This window comes from Cyrtonyx montezumae, unplaced genomic scaffold (assembly GCF_038088225.1).
Source record: "Cyrtonyx montezumae isolate F1298 unplaced genomic scaffold, pur_monq_1.0 scaffold_53, whole genome shotgun sequence".
NCBI classification, from domain to species: Eukaryota; Metazoa; Chordata; class Aves; order Galliformes; family Odontophoridae; genus Cyrtonyx; species Cyrtonyx montezumae.
In genome coordinates this window covers 110,717-137,315 of record NW_027072060.1, presented here as the reverse complement: position 1 = coordinate 137,315, position 26,599 = coordinate 110,717, and the positions used below count along the sequence as shown (strand labels likewise).

Here is a 26,599-nt window from a genome sequence, read left to right as displayed (position 1 = left end):
AAGGGGTAGAAGAAGGAATCAAAAGGAATGGCACTACTGTGCAGGGAGTAGCCAGCAAAACCTGTGAAAACCCAAGTGTGAGGTTTAACAGACCTAAAGACAACACCCACAACAACCTGAAAACACGATACTATGCAAACAAAATACATAGTGTAATCAAGTGGTGTATTCGGTGTTCTAGTATGAGTAAATCTTCAATATTTGTCACAAAATGCAAATGATTCAAGTCAGCTGTCTGCCTTCTGTGTGTAGTCAAGGCACAACAGGGGTCTTCTGTAAAAGAAAACAAGACATCGGCTTGCCCTTTTGGGGCTTGTTAAAATGAGGGAATAATCCAGTGAATGGTACTATGGTATTCCTTTTCCCAGGCATCCTTAGTCTTCTAAGCATATTTAACAGGTCATTTCCTTTTGTTGTAAGTTTTCTAATGTACATCCACCCTCCTCCCCCCCTCACTTGAGAGGGGTGAGAGCATTAGTTTTCCTGCGGCCCTAGTGCCCATACTGATTCCAAAGTTAGGGGCGCTCGGAGGTGGAGCGTCACTTCTTTCGGGCTTTTGTTTTGGCCAGCCATTAACTAACTTCTCTAATCTGTCTGTAGGCAATCCATCCATTAGTTCTCGGGGAATGCCCTTCTGCTGGCCCAGCATCCAAAAACTATTACATTTATGATTTATATTTTGCCCACTTGGTTTCACTGAAAATGAGAACCTTTTAGATCTGTGGGGGTCCTGGTTAGATAGGGGAGGGGTCGAATTGGCCACTGCATGCCTCACTTCCTTTATCTCAAATTTACTGTTGGAAGAAGTCACTGGTCCATATTTTCTCCCATAGTTAATTAATTCTTGGGCAACCTCCCCCCACGTCCATACTTTGCATCCTGACTGCAGACGATTAGGGGTTGCAGCACCTTCTAATGCTGCCTGAATTCTTTCTCCCTGAGGCATAGCCTGTATTTTTCCTTGTAGTTGTATACCTACAGGTTTTAATGATTCAGGAAGCCCCCTAATTAAAGGAGTCATCCTCTCAGGATCAACGGGCATCATCATATGTGATTCATGGTGTGGCTGCAGCTTCCTGTCATACATCATTTGGAGATAGGCAGCCTTCTGAACACTTTCTACTAACTGATCAACTGTCCCAGTAATGGCAAGGGGGTCTCCCCTTTCTAGAGGGTTAAGACCACCTGCCCAATAGGCAACTCTCTGTGTGAGGGACCAGGGAGCACGATTGTTACCAGTAGTTAAAAATACTCCTGGTCCCCAATAACCTTCAGCCTCTTTTTCAGTTAAAAGTATCTGGTCTCCACCCGTGAGGCTGACCCTCCATACGTACTCTGTTTCTGATTCTTTAGGAGAGTGGCCAAAATCTCTTTTCAATTTTGCTAGCTCAGTAGCAGAGAAGGGGATTTCTTTAATGTTCATTTGAGGATCTAAATCCTCACCATTATTGTATGAATATTCAGTTTTTATTAAAGGATGCAACTGAGCTGAGGGAGCTTCTAATTTGTCAATATTTGCTTTTAAACCTTGCAATTCTTCCCTTGGATAAGTTTTCTCTTGAGGTGCACTAGTATCACTAGCATCCTTACCCGTTAACACTTCCCTTAAAACCATTTGCAACAGATCAGAATTATGTTTTTCTCTTTCTAACTGCTTCTCTAGGTTTACAATTTGATTTTGCAGAGCTTTTATCAATTCCTGACTTACTTTAACTGATTCCTGTAGTGCCTGTAAAACTTGGCTCTCTGTGTTAAGCTGCTGGTTGCGGAATTCTATGGCTGCAACCAGAGCCGAACCCAATACTGCACAAATAAATGCCTTTCCTTTCCCAGCTCGGGTCTGAGCATTCTTTTGCAGGACATTAATATGGTCTGAAACACTCTGCAAGTTATGCCAGTTCTGCCGTGCCCACTCTACCCCTGTTAATGAGGGTCTGGCATCGTGCTTTTCTAAGAGGTTAAATAACACATCTTCACCTTTCATTGTGAATACAGTCACTCATTTTTCAATGTGCAGAAAGATCTACATGGAGAGAGGGGGAGGGTACACGTTGCAAATACTCAAATCACTCCTTCATTTACTGAGAGGAGGACGCAAAAGTCAAAGAAGATCAAAGAAAACGCAAATACGTAAATCACTTCTCACTTCCCTGTGAAGCCACACAGAGGAAAAAAAGCTTCAAACCCCACACCTAAGTTAGGAGGAACCCTTACATTTCGAGAATGCACAGTAATCTTCACGGGACTCAAAATTACTTAATAGGTTCCTGAGAGGCATACACATAAACAGTTCCAAAGACAGAGTTAAGTTTCAATATGCGGAGTGATTCTTCCTGGAGAGGTACACATGTCTAAATTATCACAATTATCACTCCTTACAACTCCAGGAGGCACATACAGGAAAGAATTTCAAATTTCACACTTAAAACTCAATATGCGGAGTGATTCTTTCTGGAGAGGCACTCACATCTAGATTATAAAAAATATCACTCCAGGCAACTCCAGAAGGTACACACATCAACTATACCTGGAAGGGCAACACTCTCACTGCCGGGTATCCTGCTGACTACGCCATTAAAAATGTCATGCTCCAATATAAAGGAGGGAGATGAGATTCTTTATATGTATACCCGATGGCGAGATTAAGACACAGCGGGTCAAATGTTAGCCCAACCAGTATATTACAAATACTAATTGCTTAGGGATATGGGGAAGGGAAGGTGGGCGATAGAAAAGAGATGAAAAGCAAGGAGACTTGGCAGAAAGCAAGATATAATCACCACCATGGATCCAGCGAGGTTTGTAGTAGGTATGTTGATCTCAGGAACTTGTCTGGTCACCACGGGGGATGGGAGATGGCAGCAAGCAGGCCTCAGGGTCCATCCTAAGTCTCTTTGGGAGTTCTCCTCAAAGATTTTTTTTCTTTGGGAGTTCTTCTCCACAGTTCTTTTCTGAAAGTTCTTCTCCCCAAAATCCTTAGTTCAGTGAAGGCCTTTTATCCCTCATTTCTCAGGTGTTTTTTCCTTTTCTCTTTGTGTGACATGTCTGGCCCAACAAATAAGCCAGCAGGGGATGTTGCCTTCATTGCCATGCAGGAGCATTGTCTTTGTGGTGGTCAGCTTCTCCAAGCTGTACCCCCACGGGAAAGACTATTTGCACCTATTTGCTTATCTTTACAACCATAAGCAGAGACAATGGCACCATAACACCCATCCAGATAACCGGCAGTTATCAGTCAGTCTTGTCACTAGAAAAGGCCATATGAAGCAAACCTTGAGACAAAAGAAAACAGTTTCTGTCTTTTACAATTATGTACTGAATAGAGATCAGACAGAACTTCGAGGGAAAGCCTCCTGATGAGTCACAAGGTTCAGAGGGCCCCCCCAGTCAGTGGTTTATGTATAAAGGAATTGTGGAAATGATCCTTTATATCACTTACCTAAGATTACAAGGCATACCATTAGTCATTTACTAAGTATCTGTCACAGATAAGGAATCTTTCAACCTTGAGGAGTAGCCTTGTGAGGTATCCCTGCTCAAGGGAAGGTCCTGGCATGCTGCTCACTGACATGCAGGAGGGATGTTCCCTATTTATGGGGTACAATGATTGACTGCTATTCATATTTGCATACCAGTATTATTTGGTGCATTTTCTGTTAGCGCTTGACTATTGTCATCATCTGTCTCCCCTGAATGCACCTTGAGCTCGGTGCAGCTATCATGACCATAGGTTCATAGGTTCATAAGGTTGGAAAGGACCTACAAGATCATCTAGTCCAACCATCCTCCTATCACTATCCCTACCCAACTACTAAATCAAATCCCTTAGCACCTCATCTAAACGCTTCTTGAACAGCGCTAGGGACGGTGCCTCAACCACCTCCCTAGGCAGGCCATTCCAGTGCCTGACCACTCTTTCAGAGAAAAAATGTTTCCTCAGGTCTAATCTAAATCTTCCCCGGCGCAACTTGTGGCCATTCCCTCTCATCCTGTCATTTTTTATCACGGGAGAAGAGGCCCACCCCCTCCTCACCACAACTTCCCTTCAGGAAGTGGTAGAGTGCAATAAGGTCTCCTCTGAGCCTCCTCTTCTCCAGACTAAACAATCCCAGCTTCCTCAGCCGCTCCTCATAAGACTTGTGATCCAGACCCCTCCCCAGTTTTGTTGCCCTTCTCTGAACACGCTCCAGGGCCTCAATGTCCTTCTTGTAGCGAGGGGCCCAAAACTGAACACAGTACTGGAGGTGCGGCCGCACCAGAGCTGAGTACAGGGGGATGATCACCTCCCTGCTCCTGCTGGCTACACTATTTCTAATACAGGCCAGGATGCTGTTGGCCTTCTTGGCCACCTGGGCACACTGCCGGCTCATGTTAAGCCGAGCATCAACCAACACCCCCAGGTCCTTTTCCTCTCTACATTCTTCAAGCCATTCTGCCCCAAGCCTATAGCATTGCATGGGGTTATTGTGGCCAAAGTGCAGGACCTGGCACTTGGTCTTATTGAACCTCATCCCATTGAGCTCAGCCCAGCTGTTCAGCCTATCCAAATCCCTCTGAAGGGCCTCCCTACCCTCAGGCAGTTTGACACATCCTCCCAACTTGGTGTCATCTGCAAACTTACTGAGGGTACACTCAATTCCCTCATCTAGGTCATCAATAAAGATATTAAACAAGATGGGCCCCAAAACTGACCCTTGGGGGACACCACTCGTAACAGGACGCCAGCTGGACTTAACTCCATTAACCACTACCCTCTGGGCACAGCCCTCCAGCCAGTTCTCCACCCAGAGGAGAGTGAACCTGTCCACACCACGGGCTGCCAGTTTCCTCAGGAGAATACTGTGGGAGACCGTGTCAAAGGCCTTGCTGAAGTCCAGGTAGACTACATCAACAGCCTTTCCCTCATCTACCTGTCTGGTCACCCAGTCATAGAAGGAGATGAGGTTGGACAAGCACGACCTGCCCTTTGTGAACCTGTGCTGGCTGGGTCTGATCCCTTTATTGCCATGCACGTGTCGTGTGATCTCCCTCAAGATCATCTGCTCCATAACTTTCCCTGATACTGAGGTCAGGCTGACAGGCCTGTAGTTCCCTGGGGTCTTCCTTACGGCCTTTCTTGTAGATGGGAGTCACATCAGCAAGCCTCCAATCATTTGGGACCTCTCCAGATAACCAGGAATGCACAGCATTATGTGCTAAAACTTATGTGGATAACTTGAAACTGTTCTGTTGAATGCTTTAGAATGTTCCTTTCAGATGCATATCATTTGGAAAGGCCTTAACTTTGCGGGGGTGAGGGGTGTGAGTGAGGGAGAGAGAAGTAGTAACACTTAGTTGTTACAGATAAATATGTTGCTGATGTGAAAAAAAAAAGTTTGGTTTCTGTGATTTGCTTGCTAACATTGAATTCTGAGATTTTATTCTGTTTAAAAAATCTGTATGTAGTAAGTATATGTTGCTTTTTTTTCCTAACATACATCATTTACAGATAAACCTCATGGAAAATTGAATATGGGTATAGTTATGGCTCTGCACATCTAATTCTCATTAGATTCACAATTGCATTGAGGTTACAAAAATGTAGTTAACTTGTTGTCTAATATAGTTCTTTCCCTCTCTAACCTATATATAGAGGAGTTCAAATATGTCTACTAGTGCTTTTTTTCCCCCATTTTCCTTTGAAAACTTCAGTTTTTGGTGTGTTTTGGGAAGATAATGGGTTGTCTGTTTTCTGTAACTGTCCTCTCAGCAAAAGCCTGCAGAAGTGCCTGACCTATTTTTTTTTCCAGAGTATATGGGTAACAGCCTCTTAAAGGTTCAGTGTATCTGTGATATAAAGAATGACAAAATTCTAAAGTTTTGAGGCACTTTCCATTGATATTTTTCATTGGAAGCAGTTGGAAGCATGTCTGAGATTGATAGTTGCAGAGGTTACTTTTTGTGCCTTTATTTTAATAGAAGACAAAAGGGAAACAAACCCGCGTTCAACTCTGAAATGAAGTTATATTTCTTCTTAGATTTAGGGGGAGCAAGCTAGCTTTTAAATTAAGGGAGTAAAATCTATTAGTACTTACAGTGAAATAATTTCCTGAATCTGAATGCTTACCAGTCCATACTTAATAGACAATCTGAGATTATTTACTTATTTTATTTTAATGATACAGGAGGAAATAGCTAAAGACCTCTTATCGGGTGATGATGAAGAAACACAGTCCTCTGCTGATGACTTGACACCATCAGTTACTTCACATGAGGCTACAGACTTCTTTCCTCGGCCACTAAGATGTAAGAAATCTAATTTTATAACAGCACTCAAAACAGTCTTACATACAACTTTCTAGCTTAAAATATCTAGCTTAGAATACTGCTGACTTATTGATGGTTGAGAAACAGTGCTTTGGAGGCTGTTGTATGTGAATTTTGTCTTTGATTGTTGTTACTAATTACCTGAGAGATCTACGTTTGGTATTTTGCTCAGAGCAGAAATACAAATATTTTCTTTACAAATACAGTGACTTTTCATAGTTAGTAGTTAATGTGGTGTTGAGGAACACTATGATTTTCAGTATTTAAGTGAATGACATGAATATATAACCCATTATTTTAAGTTAGTGTTTCTCTACTAAATTTTTGCTGCTATTTTAAAGCCAGTGGCTTCAGTTCAGCTGGAGAATGTGCATCTGGATGTGATTTCTTTGTGATTATTTCCTGTTGCACATACATCACTTTTTTTTTTAATAGAACTTTGTAGGGTGAGTCAGTGTTTTTATATGGGATGGGGACTTTGAACCCACGACCACCAATATTTCACTTCCTGTGGAGCTATGATGGGAAAGATTTGGGAACCAGTGGTTCAGTTACCCAATGTGGACCAGATATTCCTCATTCCTCATTGCTTGCTGCAACTCATTTGTTCAGCGGTGTACTGGAGTTAGGGCAACGTGAAGGCTTTTATCATGGTTTTAATATGACCAGTATCTTGAACTATTTTGGGGGGGTTGGATTTCATCCTGCTGAAGAAGGATGATCAAGATGATGTGCTGCCTCGGTTACCTGCAGGTGTAGTTCTTCGCATGATGCTGATTCTGTAATGTAAGACATTCTTATTTAAGGAGAGATACAAAAATCCTTAAAAACAATAATGCTCTTGAAATTAAGCAAACCCCAAATTTGTTGGCACTTAAACATCGATTGTGAACTGCTAATGAATATGACACTGGAAAGTGTGGCAGCTTTTATCTTACTGTAATGGTAGATCACATTCTACCAGGAGTTATACATCTGTAAAAATGTAAAAATTTCAGAACCCAGTGCCACAGTGTTCCAGTTTCTAAAATATGAGTAGTTCTGTGAAATACTGTATTTGAAATACTTGGAGTGCTTTGCTGTCTTTTTTCCCAAGGGGGGGAGAAAAAAAGTAAAAAAGAATAAGCAGTAACTTGCCTTTTGGTTATTCTATTTTGTATATTGCTGCTATATCTTCACTCCATGTTGAGGCAAACTTGTTTTAATGGGTATTCAAAACATTCTTTTAAACTTCAAATTACAGGCTTTGGTAGGTAATAAAGACTTGTCTTCAACATCCATTTTTGTGATTAACTGGGGCTAAGTTGTAGCCCTGGAGATTTTTCTCATACCTTTTCTATAATGTGTTTTTCTATAATGTGTAAGCCTTCACTGAAGGGGGAAAGGGGAAAAAACAAAAGAGAAGAAAAATGATTTTATTCTCTTTTGACTATTAGAAATACGTTAGGTTGTCTCGGTTGCAGTCATGATAAATGTTTCAATTCTGCAGTATACAAGTTCCAGTGCTTTCTGACTTGATGCTGTAGTTTGACAGAAGTGTAGAGCAAAAGACTTGTGATCAGTGTCTCCCTGAATAAAAACAGCTTCTTCTTTCAAAAGTAAAAGATAAACAGCAATTTTCTGCAGTTATGTTTAAACTGAAAATGCTTTGTAGCTAAAACCAAACATTTTTGTATCTGAAGCAAACACTACTTGTGATGGAGATAAAGAATCAGACGATGAAGATGTGGAAGTAGGCAGTGGTAATACATCCGAAGATTTGAGAAAGGTAATAATTATTTCATAAAACAAGAAAGCTTCAACATTTTAATAATGCATTTGATAGCAAAGTTTTAAAGATCTATAGAATGTATCTAAAATTGTACCTGAATTCTGGAATTTTCTGCTGAATGCCGAGTTACTGACGTTTTTTTTTTTTTATAGTGCATCCATGTGAAAATAGTAAGTAGATATTTATCTGTTGTGGTTTTTTTTTGTTTCATCTTCAGGAAATAATGGTTGGTTCAAACTATCAGGCTGAAATTCCACCTTACCTTGGCAGATGTACTGATGATGAAAAGGGTAAGTTCTGCTGACTGTTTCACATTTTACCTTAACAGTAGCAGTTGATGGAAAAATAGTATATAAATTTTAAAGCCAAGTCAATGGCTTAGTTAAAATTTGAGGTGTTAAAAACACAAGAAAATGCAAGTGAAACGCCCAAATAATTATTTATCAGAAATGTGATTATACAACTCTGAGAGGACACAATGAAAACGGTGTAGGAGCATGGACTACAGTTTTAATTCCAAACTATCTAGTAATCTTAAGAGGCAATAAAATGAAGGTCAAGAAAGAAATAGTTTTCTTGGACTATCATAACAGGGCCATGAGTGTGCAACTTAGCTTAAATTGAAGATTTAGATGATCTTAAAATTAGTGAGTTTTGATTGCTTTCTTTAATTTTTGATTTTTTTTTTGTGTGACTAAAATTGTGTGGGTGTAAAGTAAACAAAGGCAGTGACAGAGGTTTTATTTGAGGTATAGGTGCTATAGAACAAGATACTAGAGAAAAGGGGAATTAACTCACCCTTCCCAGCAATTGTTTGGGTTAAGGAATGCAGCCGCCTCTTCTTCCAACTCTGGTGTGCTGGAAGGAAGAGAGAAAGGGAGGGGGGGCCAACCCGCACAGGTTCTGAGCATATATGTGCTCCCGGAAGCACCACTGAGAGGGAGAGAGAGAGAGAATGGGTGGATCTGGGCTCCTCCTCTCGGGTCACTCAGGTGCTCATTTACTGGTTCAGGCTGTGACCAGGCAATCCCACTGCACTCCACCCCTTCACACCATGAACCAGCAAATGAGCAGATTGGGCATAATCTCCTGCTGTTTTGATGGCTCAAAATACAAAGTACATTACAATGCATGTACAATACCTGTAGCAATGTAGAGTGTTAAGGCACTGAAGGCTATTATTTGCAGTCCCTTTTTGAGATTCTCTTGGGCCAGTACTTAAAGAAAATATGCCTCCAGAAGGAACATTAAGGGCCAGTAGTAGTTAGGTTCATGCTCACCAGTTCCCAAAAGTTCAGCAGTCCACCACTGGATGTCATGATATTTGCTCATGGACACTGGAACGTGCTGGAGTGGTGTGGCTCCTGCCCGCTGTCCTGTGAACTTGATAACCTCAAGGGGAGTAATACAGATGTTTAACAGGTACGAGGAGGGGTAGGTCTGCCTTCCAGTGGTAGGATATGGGCTGTATTTTGGACTTGAGTCAATACCTCTGCCTACACCGGGGCATGTCCTGGCCTTTGATACCGTACCCTTTGGCCTGATATCTGTGGTTGGATCACTATATCAGGTACCAAGGGGAGCATTCTAATTTGCCATAGGGACATGATTGATGTCCCTTTTGCAATGAAAATTGGAGTGTCAACTACTACCTCTGCTGGCCATGCACCGACCACAGAAGTGTTTCTGATCCCCCAACCTCTAACAATCTCCCCCAAGGTGCAAGGAGACCACACTGTTTTGGTCCTACTTGCACCTTCCAAGGCCATTTTACCTTGTGTTTTCTGGTTTCTAGGTCCTGAGGAGAAGGGAGCAGAAGATTATTCATGGTGCCAACTTGTGGCTTAAGTGAGGTGTCCTTGCTTGTGATTTGTATCCTAAGCGGGGAGGCCCAAGTTGTCTGCAACATTCTTAAAGCACTGGGTCTGCCATCCCTCGGTTTCTCATTCAAGTCCCGTGGGGTTGCATAAAGCCTCTTGGTCCACCCCTGCAAGGACTGTGAATCTGTCTTCAGAGCAGCCTTCAGGATTCTATTTTATCTTTCTATTAGGCCTGCTCCCGTTGGACTATAGGGCAGGTTAAACCGCCATTCAGTGCCATTCAGAAAACATGTTGTCTTCAGCCCACTTTTGCACAATTGTACTTGTGAAATGCATACCTTGGTCACTCTCGATGACCTCAGGAGTCCCATATGATGCCATCAACCTAGTTAGAGCTTTAATGGTATAGGCTTGGTTTGCCTTTGCTACAGGATAGGCTTGCATCAGTCCACTCACTGTGTCAACACAGGTTAGGGCATATCTGGCCTCCTCAGATCGAGGAAGGGGACCTATGTAGTGAGATAGGCCATTGTTTCCGGCAGAGGTCTTGGTCACATTCATAAGCAAGCGTCACAGTCCTGACATGCCCAGACAATATCCGATAACTGTATGGGCAGTTTGTGGTTGGTGATTGCTGTATCTTTCTTCTGCTCTGTGCCAAACCTGTGACCAGAGCCCGAGTAAGGTTCAAATGGAATTCTGGTGCTGCCACAGCCTCCTGCCAAACCCTTCTTGAGTTATATGCACATTTAGTTCATATGGAAAGGTTGGATCAAATATACCCCGAGCCTGGGCCTGTTTAACAGTTATTTTTGCCTGCTGGAAGGCCTTTTGTTCCATTCTTCCCTAATCCCATACATGGCCCTTTCTTGTTAATCAATATAGAGGTTTTAGGAGTTGTGCTTATTGAGGTATAAATGATTACCAATATCCTAATATACCCAAGAACTTCTGCAACTGTTTTGGTGTTGTGGGAACTGGGAATGCTTGAATCTTATCTATGATTGCACTGGATTAGTCCTTAGTCTTACCTAACCAGACAACACCTGGGAATTTAACTGATAGCCCTGGTCCTTGTACTTTCTGTGGGTTTATAGCTCATCCTTTTTCCTGTAAATAACTAGTTAATGATGGTACTGCCTTTTCTAATGCCTCAGTTGAGTTGCATGTCATCATCAGATCATCAATATAATGGTACTTTTTGACGATAGATGGTTTGTTCCAATTTACCAAATCATGTGCTACCAGATTATGGCGGAAAGTAGGTGAAGGCACGTATCCCTGAAGTAGGACTTGAAAAGTCCACTGCCTGCCCTCCCATGTGAATGCAAACTGGTCTTGAGATTCCTTAGCAATTGGAATGCTAAAAAGTGCATTTGCAAGATCCAAAATGCAGTGATGTGTTTCTATTTCTCTTCTAAATGTATCCATGAGGGAGGCATTGTTGGGTACGTATGGAGGACGTATTACGTACGTATGGGAGGCATGTATCAGTGGAGTGACTTTATTTAGTTCTCTGTAGTCTACCATCATTCGTCATGTACCATCTGACTTCCTGACTGGCCATGTGAGGGTGTTGTATTGGCTGTGTGCAGATCTCGTAATCCCTGTTCTCTCCAGCATAACCTTGGTAATTTCTTCTTGCTTACCTGGGAGTCTGTATTGTTTTCTATTTGTGATCCAGTGTTGTTGTGGCAAACAAATAGGCTCAATTTTTACATGGCCCCTTAAAATTGCCTTCCCTATTCGGATAGTGATACATCTTTCCCTTTGTCTGAACTCTCCTACAGTGGTCTAGAGAGTCAGACCCTACAAGATGTCTATCCCCAATATGTACTTCGGAACTGGGGCAATAGACCCTCTGTACTCCCAGGGTGGAAAACGCCCAACCCACAGTTTCAACCACATTTTAGTTATGGGGATCATCTGCCCCCCAAACATCTTAGCTTTAGTGCAGAGGAATTTACTTGGGTCTCCATATATGATGGATGTTTCTGCTCCAGTATCTACCAGCACCATCACTTGTACATTTTTCCTCGACTAGTGAATTATTAATTGAAAATAGGGTCTCTGGTCTCCTCTAGAGACTCTAGTTGTTGGGAGTTTTGGCTCCTCTGTCATGCCGTCAGCTCTGCAATCTGCAAGTCTTTTTCCTCTGATGGCTCGACTGTGGCTTCCCAGGCAGCCTGAGGAGGATTTTTTCCATGAGACCATGAAGTCTGCTAGATTCCACGTGTCTTGTGGAATCTGTTCTATGAGTCGAATTTCTTCCCTTTTGGGGGAGGATTAGAGTCTTTGATTATTGGGCAACTGTTTCCATAGTTGTAACAATACCTGATTAGGCTGTCCTTTTATTAGATTTAGTAAAGTTACCGTTCCTTCTCAAATCGTGTCGTTGTTTTTTGTAGGCCCATCTATTCCCTCCGTTTCCCCCTCCCCCCAGCACACACAGCTCTGCTTGGGCGGCTGCGTGGCCACTGCAGTTTGTTTTTTTTCTCTTTCTTTTCTCTCTCCCTTCTCGGTTTCCCTTGGGTTACTGTCACAGATAACACCGTGACAATTATTGGTGGAGGATGCGGGCAATGCAGTATTTGTACTCCATTGTAAAACTGGTGCAAAGTGGACTAAGGGTTTTCATGTACATTAGTGCATGTTGGCGTCTTAAGCTCCTCATGTTCAGCACCGGAGTCATATGTGCATACAGCTACTTTAGTGTGCTGATGATGGGGTTACCTGCCTCCTGCCTAAACACCCTGGCTAATGTGACCGATTATATGGCATTTGGATTGGTTTCCAGGTACTCTTTTCAGGTCTTTACCTATATTCAGGATGCCAGCCTAGCAACTGTGTTATCTGTTTTTCTGAATGTACTTTCTGCAATAGTAATTTACATCATGTGGAGGAAGCCTTTCTCAGAACCGGAGTGTTGAATGGCAGGGCAGGAGGGAAAAATTAGGAAAGAAATTAGAAGTGTGGGGGCCTCTGGTGTTATGCAATTTTACTCTTGAGCACCTGTGGGATCCTGAGAAATTCAGTGAGTGTTTAGGTAAGGAGCCATGTGACTCAAAACGATCTGAGAAGGAACGGATTGTTTGGGGTTTGGCTTGTGCTTATCGAGCAATAATTGATATTCAGGAGAGAAATGGTTTCCAAACCAAGGTCCAAAGCAAAAATGGAAACCTCGAAGTTAGACCTGACCAATCACAGGAAGCACCGGCATCAATGTCGGTTGCTCCTGTGGAAGGCCAGAAATGGAAACAGGTGTCCTTGCGCCTCGAACGGAAGGAAGAAGCAGATAAAGAAGAGGAAGATCCAGGCGAGGGGCCCTCCTCAGCACCACCACCACCTAAAAAGGCCACTAAGCAAAGTGAGAGATATGGAGAAGACAGCGATGATGATGAAGACACTGTTACCACTATTCGTTGGCCCCTAAAGATGACTGAAATTCAAGGTTCAAGAAAGGAGTTTCTACGGTGCTCGGATGAATCTGTTGTCACCTGGTTGCTGCGGTGTTGGGACAACGGTGCCAGCAGCGTGTCCCTAGATGGTAACGAAGTCCACCAACTGGGAAGAAATGCTTGAGAACCAGCTATCGACAGAGGGATTAGTAAATGTCTGAATGGAGTCGCTACCCTCTGGGAACGAGTATTAGTGGCTGTAAAGGAGAGATATCCTTAGAAAGATGATCTGGAGCCTAAGGTGGAAAGATGGAACACCGTGGAGAAAGGCATCCAATTTTTGAGAGAAACAGCCCTAGTAGAGATGCTGTATGGTCCCTATTTCATCCATAACGATCCACACCAGGACTGTGATCCTGAGAAAGTAAGATGTACACCCAATGTATATCGGAAACTCTCAAGAGCAGCACCAGAAAGGTATGCGAGTACACTGGTAGCAATGTTCCATAGATACGAGGACCACGACAGAAGACCCCCAGTTTATGAATTGATTATTACACTTCAAAACTTTGAACAACAGCTTCCGCCATCACATGTTTCCATTTCAGCTGTATCAATGGTAGCAGAACAAGTAGATGAAATGAAGAAAACAGAGGAAATTATACTGGAGGAATTGTCCCTAGTGATTAATAGGGATGAACCTGTGTAAGTATCAGAAACACCTGATGAAGATGAGCATGACCCAAAGAATCTGATGAAGGAGTTGGTCAAACTGATGAAAGTCTCGGCCACAAAAGGCAACTGCCTCTCTGCTCAAGCAAATGACAGCCGTAACTGCATGTTGTGTGAGGCCATGTGGAGCCTCTTATGCACAAATGGAGAGGACATGAAGTGGCAAAAAAAAGCCACTCCTGCACTGCGAGCATGGGTGAGAGAATTACAACAAATATCTACCACCATGTCATGGTTTTATGATTTTTGGTACTGGTATTCCACATCATAACATCATGTAGTGCATTTAGAGTTAAAGAGTTAATGCTCCAGCTCCGTGGATCATCGATAGTTCCAGGTATACCTGTCTCAGAAGAGAAGAAGAACTCCATTCCCCAGAGGACTTTGCGATGCTTTGCGTTCTTACATGTTTACGCTCAGAGGGAAAGATAAAAACTGTCTGCGGTCACGGGACACTCTCTTTCCTTTGGGATCGGCTCAGCAGTGGGTGCTTGCTGCCGTCTCGCCTTCAGCGTTAGCGTAAGGCCTTCGGTTTATCGGACACTCTCTCTTGCTCATTTTATTTGATTTATTAGCTTTAATTCCAATTATATTGTATTATATTGTGTTATTTTGCTTTCTGATATCTTATTTAGTAAATTAGCTTTCCTCCTCAGATCGTTGCCGCTGTTTTGTTCCTAGGCCCATCTCCCTTTTCCCTTCTCCCTTTCCCCCTTCCCCTTTCCTGGGGCGTGGGTCCGTGGGTCCCCCGCACCAATCGTCACGGAACCGGGCCGAACCTGCCCGTAAACCGTTGACACACCAACAGAATTGTTCCCATCACTGCAGGTAACCAATAGAAGGGCCCTGCCCCCCAGCCGGGGGGGGAAAGGAGTAATAGAGTGTATTGGACTGTGTGGATTAGATGGCCTGGCACATTAGAGCCACAAAAATATAAGGCACTGGTGGGCACCAGTGCACAGTGCACTCTAATGCCCTCAAGTTATAAAGGGACAGAATTGATTCCTATTTCTGGAGTGACTGGGGGTTCTCAGGAACTGTGTGTGTTGGAGGCAGAAATAAGCCTCACCGGTAAAACCTGGCAGAAGCATCCCATAGTGACTGGACAGGGGGCTCCATGCATACTCGGTATTGATTATCTCAGAAGGGGACATTTGAAGGATCCCAAGGGATACTGATGGGCTTTTGGAATAGCTGCTGTAGATGCAGACCACATTCAGCAGCTGTATACTTTACCTGGCCTGTCAGAAGATCTGTCTGTTGTGGGGGTACTGGAAGTGAAAGAGCAGCAGGTACCTGTTGCTACAAAATCAGTCCACAGATGGCAGTACCACACCAACAGGGATTCCTTGCTCCCCATTCATATCTTGATCTCTCAGCTAGAGAACCAGGGAGTGATCAGCAAAACTTACTCATCTTTTAACAGCCCCATATGGCCAGTGCGTAAAGCCAGTGGAGAATGGAGGCTGACGGTAGATTACTGTGGCCTGAATGAAGTCACACCCCCACTGAGTGCTGCTGTGCCAGATATGTTGGAGCTGCATTATGAACTGGAGTCAAAGGCAGCCAAGTGGTATGCCACCATTGACATTGCCAATGCGTTCTTCTCTATTCCTTTGGCCACAGAGTGCAGACCACAGTTTGCTTTCACCTCGAGGGGCGTTCAGTACACCTGGAACCGCTTGCCCCAGGGGTGGAAGCACAGCCCAACCATTTGTCATGGGTTGATTCTATGAAATGAAGTTTCCAAACCAAAAGCTGTGAACTTATGTTAAGGAGGAATTGCAGGGAAAGCACACTTGCTGAAACCTCCACAGCAGCCAAGAGAGAACACGCCTAGGCAGAGTGCAGCCTGGCATCTGGTGCAGAGCTCTGCCCCTCTGCTGTTCCCCCACAGCATTAACTCCTTAACTGCCTGCATGATGTTCTGATGTGGAATACCGGCATCAAAACCACAAAACCACAACACGAAGTCACCAGTATGTCTCCACCCACAAGCAAGAGAAAGAGACAGTTTTATTTCTGGGTGTAGTGGGTTTTTGGAGAGGATGCATGTTCCAAACTACAGCCTCATAGTAAGCTCGTCTATCAGGTGACGCAGAAAAAGAATAATTTTGTGTGGGGTCCTTAACAGCAGCAGGCCTTTGTGCAAATTAAGCAGGAGATACACTGTGCTGTGGCCTTGGGGCCAGTGTGGATGGGTCAGGATGTAAAGAACATTGCTCTACACTGCTGGTGGAAAGGAAGGTCCCACATGGAGTTTGTGGCAAAGAGCCTCTGGGATTTTGGAGCAGAGCGTGCAGGGTGTCAGAGGAGTGCTACACTCCAACTGAGAAGGAGATCTTGGCAGCATACGATGTGGTTTGGGCTGCCTCTGAAGTAATTTTCATTGAGACACAGCTCGTCTTGGCACTTCGATTGCCTGTGCTGAACTGGATGTTCAAAGGAAAGGTTCCCTCCACCCATCATGCTACTGATGCCACTTGGAGTAAATGGATTGCACTGATTAGACAGTGAGCTTGGATGGGTAACCTCAGCTGTCCAGGATTCTTAGAGGTGATCATGGACTGGCCTGAAGGCAAGAAATTTGGAACATCATCAGCACAGGAGGTACCACGTGCTAAAGAGGCCCCACCATATAATGAAGTAACAGAAAATGAAAAGACATATGCACTGTTCACTGATGGATAGTGTTGTATTGTTGGGAAGCATTGCAGATGGAAGGCTGCTGTGTGGAGCCCCGCACAATTACTTGCAGAAGCCACTGAAGGAGAAGGAGAACCAAGTCAATTTGCAGAGGTAAAGGCTGTCCAGCTGGCCTTAGATGTGTCTGAACGGGAGAGGTGGCCAACGCTGTATCTTTACAATGACTTATGGATGGTGGCAAATGCGTTATGGGGGTGGTTGCAGCAGTGGAAACAGAACAACTGGCAATGGAAGGGTAAACCTATTTGGACTGCTGAACTGTGGAAAGACGTTGCTGCCCGAACAAAAAAGTTGGGTGTAATGGTGTGTCACGTAGATGCTCATGTGCCCAAGAATCGAGCTACTGAAGAGCAGAAAAATAACCATCAGGTAGGTCGAGCTGCCAAAGTTAAGGTTTCTCAGATAGACTTGGACTGGCAGAACAAAGGAGAGCTATTTTTAGCTCGGTGGGCCCGTGAGTCCTCAGGCCATCAAGGAATGGACGTGACCACAGATGATAAGGAAAAGGCTGAGGTTCTCAATGACTTCTTCACATCTGTCTTTAATAGACAGAGCAGTTGTCCACAGGGTACTTGCCCTGACCTGGAAGTCCGGGATGGGGTGCATAATGCACCCCCTGTGATCCAAGCAGAGACCTCCTCCATCTGAACTGCCACAAGTCAATTGGGCCAGATGGGATCCACCCAAGGGTGCTGAGGGAGCTAGCAGAGGTGATTGCCGAGCCACTTTCTGCCATCTATCAGAATTCCTGGTTATCTGGAGAGGTCCCACAAGATTGGAGGCTTGCCGATGTGACTCCCATCTACAAGAAAGGCCGTAAGGAAGACCCAGGGAACTACAGGCCTGTCAGCCTGTATCTGACCTCGGTATCAGGGAAAGTTATGGAGCAGATGATCTTGGGGGAAATCACACGACACGTGCATGGCAATAAAGGGATCAGACCCTGCCAGCACGGGTTCACAAAGGGCAGGTCGTGCTTGTCCAACCTCATCTCCTTCTATGAGTGGGTGACCAGACAGGTAGATGAGGGAAAGGCTGTTGATGTAGTCTACCTGGACTTCAGCAAGGCCTTCGACACGGTCTCCCACAGTATTCTCCTGAGGAAACTGGCAGCCCGTGGTGTGGACAGGTTCACTCTCCTCTGGGTGGAGAACTGGCTGGAGGGCCGTGCCCAGAGGGTAGTGGTTAATGGAGTTAAGTCCAGCTGGTGTCCTGTTACGAGTGGTGTCCCCCAAGGGTCAGTTTTGGGGCCCATCTTGTTTAATATCTTTATTGATGACCTAGATGAGGGAATTGAGTGTACCCTCAGTAAGTTTGCAGATGACACCAAGTTGGGAGGATGTGTCAAACTGCCTGAGGGTAGGGAGGCCCTTCAGAGGGATTTGGATAGGCTGAACAGCTGGGCTGAGCTCAATGGGATGAGGTTCAATAAGACCAAGTGCTGGGTCCTGCACTTTGGCCACAATAACCCCATGCAATGCTATAGGCTTGGGGCAGAATGGCTTGAAGAATGTAGAGAGGAAAAGGACCTGGGGGTGTTGGTTGATGCTCGGCTTAACATGAGCCGGCAGTGTGCCCAGGTGGCCAAGAAGGCCAACAGCATCCTGGCCTGTATTGGAAATAGTGTAGCCAGCAGGAGCAGGGAGGTGATCATCCCCCTGTACTCAGCTCTGGTGCGGCCGCACCTCAAGTACTGTGTTCAGTTTTGGGCCCCTCGCTACAAGAAGGACATTGAGGCCCTGGAGCGTGTTCAGAGAAGGGCAACAAAACTGGGGAGGGGTCTGGATCACAAGTCTTATGAGGAGCGGCTGAGGGAGCTGGGATTGTTTAGTCTGGAGAAGAGGAGGCTCAGAGGAGACCTTATTGCACTCTACCACTTCCTGAAGGGGGGTTGTGGTGAGGAGGTGATGGGCCTCTTCTCCCTGATAAATAATGACAAGACGAGAGGGAATGGCCACAAGTTGTGCCGAGGAAGATTTAGATTAGACCTGAGGAAACATTTTTTCTCTGAAAGAGTGGTCAGGCACTGGAATGGCCTGCCTAGGGAGGTGGTTGAGGCACCGTCCCTAGCGCTGTTCAAGAAGCATTTAGATGAGGTGCTAAGGGATTTGATTTAGTAGTTGGGTAGGGATAGTGATAGGAGGATGGTTGGACTAGATGATCTTGTAGGTCCTTTCCAACCTTATGAACCTATGAACCTATAAGTGGGCTAGAGACCGAGGGGTGGACTTAACTGTGGATGCTATTGCACAGGTTATCCATGACTGTGACACGTACAATAATTAAACGAACTAAGAGAATGAAACCTCTTTCAGGGGATGGGTGATGGCAAAAGTATATATATGGGGAGGCGTCGCAGGTTGAATATATCACCGTGCCATGAACTCGCGATGGTAAGTGTTATGTGCTTACCATGGTGGTGGCGACCACTGGGTGGCTTGAAGCATATGCAGTTCCCTATGCTACTGCATGAAATACCATCTTAGGCTCAGAGAAGTATATCCTGTGGCCACATGGCACTCCAGAAAGAACTGAGTCCAATAATGGAACTCATTTCAAAAATTCTCTTGTGGATATCTGGGCCAAAGAATATGGCATTGAGTGGATCTATCATATCCCCTACCATGCACCAGCTGCTGGTAAGATCAAGGGCTACAACAGGTTGTTAAAAACCACGTTGAAAGCAATGGGTGTCGGGACATTTAAGCATTGGGAGAAAAATCTGGCAGAAGCCACCTGGTAGGTCAACACTAGGGGATCAGTCAACCGAGAGGGTCCTACACAGTCCAACTCCCTACTGAGCATAGAGGGAGATAAGGTCCCTGTGGTGCACATAAGGAGCATGTTGGGAAAAGCAGTGTGGGTCCTTCCAGCCTCTGGAAAGGGCAAACCACTCTGTGGAACCGTTTTGCACAGGGACCTGGGTGTGCCTGGTGGGTGATGGATGAAAATGGGGATATCCAGTGTGTACCACAAGGGAATTTGATGCTGGGGGAGTGCAGTCTGTGATTCCATGTATATATATGTTTAGATATGTTTGTATGTAACTCATGTTATTACTGTTTTTGTTCTGTATAGATACATGTTAAGCATGATGTGATGATGTGGAATAAGGGGTGGAATGTTGTAGTTTTGATGCCAGTATTCCACATCAGAACATCATGCAGGCAGTTAAGGAATTAATGCTGTGTTGGGGAGCAGCAGAGGGGCAGAGCTCTGCACCGGATACCAGGCCCGCTCTCTTGTCTGCCGCGGAGATTCATTGTGTGTGCTTCCCCTTCAGTTCCTCCCTAACGTAAGCTCCCAGCTTTTGGTTTGGAAATTTTATCTCTCTCTCAATTGTTCAATTTTATTAGATTTAGTTAAGTTACTTTCTCAAATCGTGCCGTTGTTTTTTTGTAGACCCATCTATTCCTTCCGTTCTTTTCCCACTCAAAAGATGGCCCAGGTCAGGTGCATCCAAACTAATGCATGCAGCATGGGTAACAAAGAGGAGGAGCTGGAAGCCATTGTGCGGTTGGAAAACGATTATATTGTCACCATAATGGAAATGTGGTGGGATGACTCACACAGCTGAAATGCTGTGATTGATGGATACAGACTTTTCCTGCCTTGCCTATCTCTTTTGAAAGGTGGTGGTGTTGCCCTCTATTTTAAGAAAAATTGTAAATGTCTGGAAATCAATGATGGTGATGATAGGGTTGGGAGCTTATGGATCAGAATAAAAGCGAAGGCCAATAAGACTGACATATTATTGTGGAAGTCTGCTGCTACAGGCCACACAAACAGGATGAAGAGATGGATAAGTTATGTTATAGACAGTTGGGTGAGGTCTTGTGGTCTCTACCCCTTGTTCTTGTGGGAGACTTCAACTTCCCAGACATCTGCTGAAATTATAATACAGCAGAAAGGGCACAGTCCCATAGGTTCCTAGAGTGTGTGGGAGATAACTTCCTGACAGAGTTGGTGAAGGATCTAACAAGGGGAAACAAAATCCTGGACCTGCTGTTTGTTAACAGAAGAAGGTCTTGTGGGGGGATATAAAGGTTGGAGGCCATCTGGGGTAAAGCGATCATGAAATGATACATTTTTTTGATCCTTGTTGAAGCACGGAGGGGAGTCAGCAGAACTGCCACCTTGGACTTCCATAGGGCAGACTTTGGTCTCTTTCGGACTGTGGTGGAGAGAGTCCCTTGGGGAGGTGGTTCTGGAGAGCATGGGAGCCCAGGAAGGCTGGGAGTACTTTAAGGAAGTTATCCTAAAGGTGTAGGAGCTGACTGTCTCCAAGTCACGGAAGATGAGATGATGGGAAAGGAAAACAGTCTGGCTGAACAGTGAAAGGGAAGGAGGGAGGGAGAGCGAGACAGAGGGATGGGAAAAGGAAGCGAGGAAGAGAGGGAGGTTGAAAGAGCAAGATGGAGAGCTGTGAACAAGGGAGAAACAGCGAGAGAGCTGGGAAGAGGGAGGGAGGGAGAGGAGGAAAAGCAAGACAGTGCCAGAAGGGGGGAGGGAGGTAGAAAGAGTGAGGCATAGAGGTGGGAGGGAGGAAGGAAGAATATGGCAGAGAGCTATGAGGGAGAAAGAATAAGCAAGACAGCTGGGAAGCAGGGAAAAACAGCATGGCAGAGAGGTGGAAGGGGAGGAAGGGCTAGCCAGAGCCAGGAGGGAGGGAGTAGGAACAAGAGAGAAAGCTGGTAAGAGGGAGGGAGGGTGAGAGAGTGAGACAGAGTGCCAGGAGGGAGGGGAGAGCAAGACAGAGAGCTGTGAGAAAGGGAAGGAGAGAAAGAGAACAAGATGGAGAGCCAGGAGGGAGGGAGTAAAAGCAAGACAAAGAGCTGTGAGGGAGGGAGAGGTACTGAGGCAGAGAGCTGGGAGGGTGTTATAAAGAGCAAGATGGAGCCTGGAAGGAGGGAGGAAGAAAGAGTGCATCAGAGAGCTGGGAGAGACAAACAGAAGGATGGAGGGAGAAAGTGTGAGGCCAAGAACAGAGTGAGAGGGAGAAAGAGTAAGGGGGAGGGAGATGGAAGGAAGGGAGAATGAGTGAGAAAAAGAGCCTGGAGGGAGGGTGGGAGAAAGCATGAAAGTTACCAGGGAGGAAGTTAAGGAGCATGGGAGAAGGAGCATGGCAGAGCGTGGGGGAGGAGGAGAGAAGGAGCGAGATACAGAGCCAGGAGGAAGGGTTAAAGAGTAATGTAGAGAGCTGAAAGGGAAAGTGGGAGGGATTAAGAGTGAGACAGATAGCTGGCATAGAGGGGAGGGAGTGAAGGAGAAAGAGTGAGCCAAGAAGAGAGATGTAGGAGGGAGAGTTAGTGAGAGAGAGACAGATGGTGGGAGAGAGAATGTGATAGAGAGAGAGCTGGGAGGGGGACAGAGAGAGACAAACAGTAGGGAGTGTTATGCGGTAGAGAGAGAGCAAGATCCGGTAAGCAGAGAGATGGAGAGAGAGAGAGAGAGAGAGAGAGAGAGAAAGAGAGAGAAGGAAAGATAAAAAGTAAAGAGAGAGTTGGGGGGAGAGAGATACAGAGTGAAAGATCTCAGTGGGAGAGAGACAGAGTGAGAGGAAGCCAGGAGGGAGCAAGACAGAGGAGCTATAGCCAGGAGAATGAGAGGAGAGTGGAGAGTAAGGAGGGAAAGCGAGAGCTAGGAGGGAGAGAGAACTTGGAAGGAGAGAGAGAGATGGGAGAAAGATGCAAGAGAGCCGTGAAGGAATGAGAGAGAGCAGAAGGGAGATGGAGAGTCTGGAGGGAGGCAAATTAAGAGCTCTTTTGTCAGCTGGAGAGTGGACAAAGTGAAAGCAAGTGAGAAGGAAGGGAGAGGGAGGAGGAGAGAGAGAGAACAAGAAAGAGAGCAAAAGAGCTTGGAGGAAGACAGGAGGGAGAGTGGGAGTGACAAGGGAGAAAAAGAAATAGATGAAGCCAGGAGAGAGAGAGTTAAAGAGACAGATTTGGGAGGGAGCTAGAGAGACTTAGAGCTGGGAAGATGAGAGTAAGAAAGGCGGAGAGCTGGGAGGGAGAGGGTGAGAGAGAGAATGAGAGTGGGAGATGGGAAGGAGAGAGAAAGTGAGACGAGAGTGCTGGGAGGGGGACAGAAAGAGATAGAGGCAGGAGGGAGAGAGAGAGTGACATGGGGATTGAGCGTGACAGGTAAAGTGCCAGTGGTTTGCAGGCTGGTTTGACCCAGTACCATGACGATTGAGGCAGGGGACCCATGGCCCCACGCCCCAGGGAAGAGTAAGGGGGAAAGGGAAAAAGGGAGAAGGGAGATGAGCCTAAGAACAAAACAGTGGCGATGATCTGAGGAGGAAAGCTAATTTACTAAATAAGATATCAGAAAGCAAAATAACACAATACAATATACAATATAATTGGAACTGAGGCTAATGAATCAAATAAAATGAGCAAGAGTGTCCAATAAACTGAAGGCCTTACACTAATGCTGAAGGTGGACGGCTGCAACTAGCACCCACTGCTGAGCTCGATCCCAAAGGGAAGAGAGACAGTCCAGTGACTGCAGACAGTTTTTCTCTTTCCCTCTGAGCGGAAACACGTAAAAATGTAAAGCATCGCGTAGTCCTCTGGGGAATGTAGTTCTTCTCTTCTGAGACAGGTATATCCGTAACTATCAATGATCTACGCAGCGAGAACATTAACTCTTTAACTCCCTATACACTGCATGATGTTGTGATGTGGAATATCAATAATATAACAGAAATCATAAAATCATGACATAAAGAAAGTGAGACAGTGAGGACTGAGAGAGAGAGGGAAGGGTGTGAGTGATAAAAAGGAGCAGAGGAGGAGATAGGGAGGGAGGGAGGGAGACTGGGGGAGGAGGGGGAGAGAGAAAGAAAGAGGTGGAGGAGAGAATAGGGAGAGAGAGAGATGGGGAGAGGGAGAGTTTCTGTGGTATGAAGGGTGATGGCTAAAATATAAATATGGGTAGTTCTGTCAGATGGATTATATCACACTCCTACAAACCTGCCACAAGCGCTATATGTTTACAATAGTGGAAACAACCAAAGTATGACTGGAAACATATTCTGTGCCCTATGCCGCTGCCTGAAATACTATCCATGGTCTTGAAAAGCAAGTCTTGTGGTGACATGGCACCTCAGAAACAATTGAGTTAGACGATGGGAATCATTTCTGAAACCTCATAGATACCTGGGCCAAAGAGCATAGCACTGAGTGGGTATATAACATTCCTTATAATGCACCAGCTTCTGGAAAAATTGAACTGTATGATGGACTGTTTAAGACTACTCCGAGAGCAATGGGTGCTGGGACATTCAAACATTGGGACACAAAAGCAACCTGGTTAGTTGGATCAAGCTGGTCCTGCCCAGTCAAAACTCTTTTGTACTATAGAAGATGATAAAGTCCCTGTAGTAGAAATAAAAAACATGCTGGGTGAAGGCAAACCCATCTGTGGGATTGTTTTCACAGAATTGTAGGGATTGGAAGAGACCTCTAGAGATCGTGAAGGCCAACCACCCTGCTAAAGCAAGTGCCCTACTGTAGGTCACACAGTCCAGGCAGGTCTTGAATTGCTTCCAGAGAAGGAGATTCCACAACCTCTCTGGGTGGTTGTGCTTTGCCACTCTAACAGTTAAAAAGTTCTTGCTTGTGTTTGTTTGAATCTTCCTGTGTTCCTGTTTTTGCCCATTGCCACTTATTCTATTGTTGCAGACCACTGAAAAGTCTTGCCCCATCCACTTGGCTCCAACACTTTAGGTATTTATAAACACTGATGAGAGATCCCCCCCCTTAGTTTTATCTTCCCCAAACTGAACAGTCCCAGGTCTCTCAGCCTTTCCTCAGACAGGAAATGTTTCAGACTCCTAATCATTTTTGTGGCCATCCATTGGACTCTCTCTAGAAGATTCCTGTCTTTTTGGAACTGAGTAGCCCAGAACTGGACACAGTATTCCAGATGTGGCCTCACCAGGGCAGAGTAAATGGGGAGGATCACCTCTCTTGACCTGTTGGCCACGTTCTTGATGTGCCCTATAATACCATTAACCTTCTTGGACACAGGGGCACACAAGAACCTGAATGCCCTTGTTTGGTAATGCGGGAGGATGGGGAAGTTTGGTGTATACCTCAAGGGGATTTGATGTTGTGAGAGTAGCCAATGATTTAATTTATGTAATATTGCATATCATCTCCACTGTGGTTGCTATATGTCTTATCAGTTGTATTACAGTAAGAATCACCCACGTTAAAGAAGGATTAATTCTGACCTTTTTCTCGAAACCAGATCAGTCTCCAACATGCAACAGTCCAGCACTGTGCAGCATCTCTCCTGTCCTGAAAGACTTTTATGACAAATGGAGCCCAGAGTCATGGAGTAAATGAACTCTATGGACAATTTAGAGAGATGGCCCATAACTATGGAAATGACTTCTGCGTAATTAATTGGGATGTATGGGAACATGTGGGACCTGAGCATGATATAAATTGTATGGAATAAGGGGTGGATATTGTCCTGGTTTCAGCTGAGTCAGTGTTAATAGCAAACACATGTTTTGGTTGCTGCTTAATGATGGCTGCATGCTTGGGACAAGGCCACTGGGTGGAAGAGCTGCTGCCTTTATGGTGCAGAAGTAGGTAGTAGGGTGGACCCAGGACAGTTGGCCTGAATTTGGCAGTCATTCCATACCACATGCCATCATGCTGAAGGCTGTAAAGCTGCTGGGGTTTGCCTGGAGGCCTGCTGCTGCTTGAGGATATACTTGGTGTTGGTCGGCAAGTGGTGATATGTTGTGTTAATAGCAGGGTGTCATTCAGCATACAGTTGTATTCTTAGCTGAGTGTTGGTCAGCAGATAGCAAGTAATTGCATCATGGAGAGAGAGATATATACACATATGTAGGTCACTCTGAAAGTAATGCCTCAATAACACTATTTGATAGAGCAAGTTCTCAGATACAAAACACTAATTTTCATCATAGCCACTACCATTAGTTATGCATTTTCACCAGTGATGAATGAGAGCCTGCATGCTATGCTTGTAAAATTCTGCAGCAGCAGACATGACCTGCTGTTGCTCTCTCCACTGCTGAAATGGACCATTGTTGTAGTTTAACCTGGCAGGTGGCTGAGCACCACAGTCATTTGCTCACTCCCCTTCCTTCCCAGTGGGATGGGGGAGAGAATTGGGAAAAATAAAACTAAGTAGAACCCATGGGTTGAGATAAAACCATTTATTAAGTGTAGACAAGGAGAAAGATAATTGTTACGACAAAATATATATATGAATGTATACAATAAGTGATGCACAAGCTCGCTGCCTGCCAACCAATGCTCAGCTAGCCTCCCAAGCAGCAGAAGAGAGCCAGATGAACTCCTACCCACTTCAATACTCATTCCACATGATGTCATATGGTATGGAAATATCCCTTTGGCCAGTTTAAGTCAGCTGACCTAATTCTGTTCCTTCCCAGCTCCTAGGGCCCTTCACTGGTAGTAGCCTTGGGTCTATAAAACACTGCTTAGCAGCAACTATAAACATTGGTGTGTTATCAAGGTTGTTTTTCACCTAGAACCAAAATATAGCATCATACCAGATAGTCTGAATCAAAACAGTTCTGTCCCAGCTGAAACTAAGACAAGATCCACCCCTTATTCCATACCATTTACATCATTTCAGGTCCAACAGTTTCTACACATCCTAACTTATTACCATCACCTATCTTTCTTTTTGATGTACACACACTTATTATTCCCATGGTCTGTGGGTCATCCATGTAACTTGTCCATGGTATTAATAAGTTTGAACTCTGTCTTTCGTAACAGTCTTTCAGTTCAGGAGGGATGATTCAGTGTTGGGTTACTGCATGCAGAAGCAAGTTCTGGTTCCATCAA

General features: G+C 44.9%; 1 protein-coding gene across 1 annotated transcript in view; it reads left to right on the top strand.

The window, feature by feature from the left end:
* The window catches only part of LOC136056586 (mesoderm induction early response protein 3-like), a 129,857-nt gene that overhangs the window by 10,046 nt on the left and 93,212 nt on the right, over positions 1-26,599 (top strand). The window contains exons 4-6 of the mRNA XM_065748871.1: positions 6,165-6,285; positions 7,989-8,074; positions 8,295-8,367. Coding sequence (XP_065604943.1) covers positions 6,165-6,285; positions 7,989-8,074; positions 8,295-8,367 — 280 coding nt within the window. The remainder of the gene's footprint in view (positions 1-6,164; positions 6,286-7,988; positions 8,075-8,294; positions 8,368-26,599) is intronic.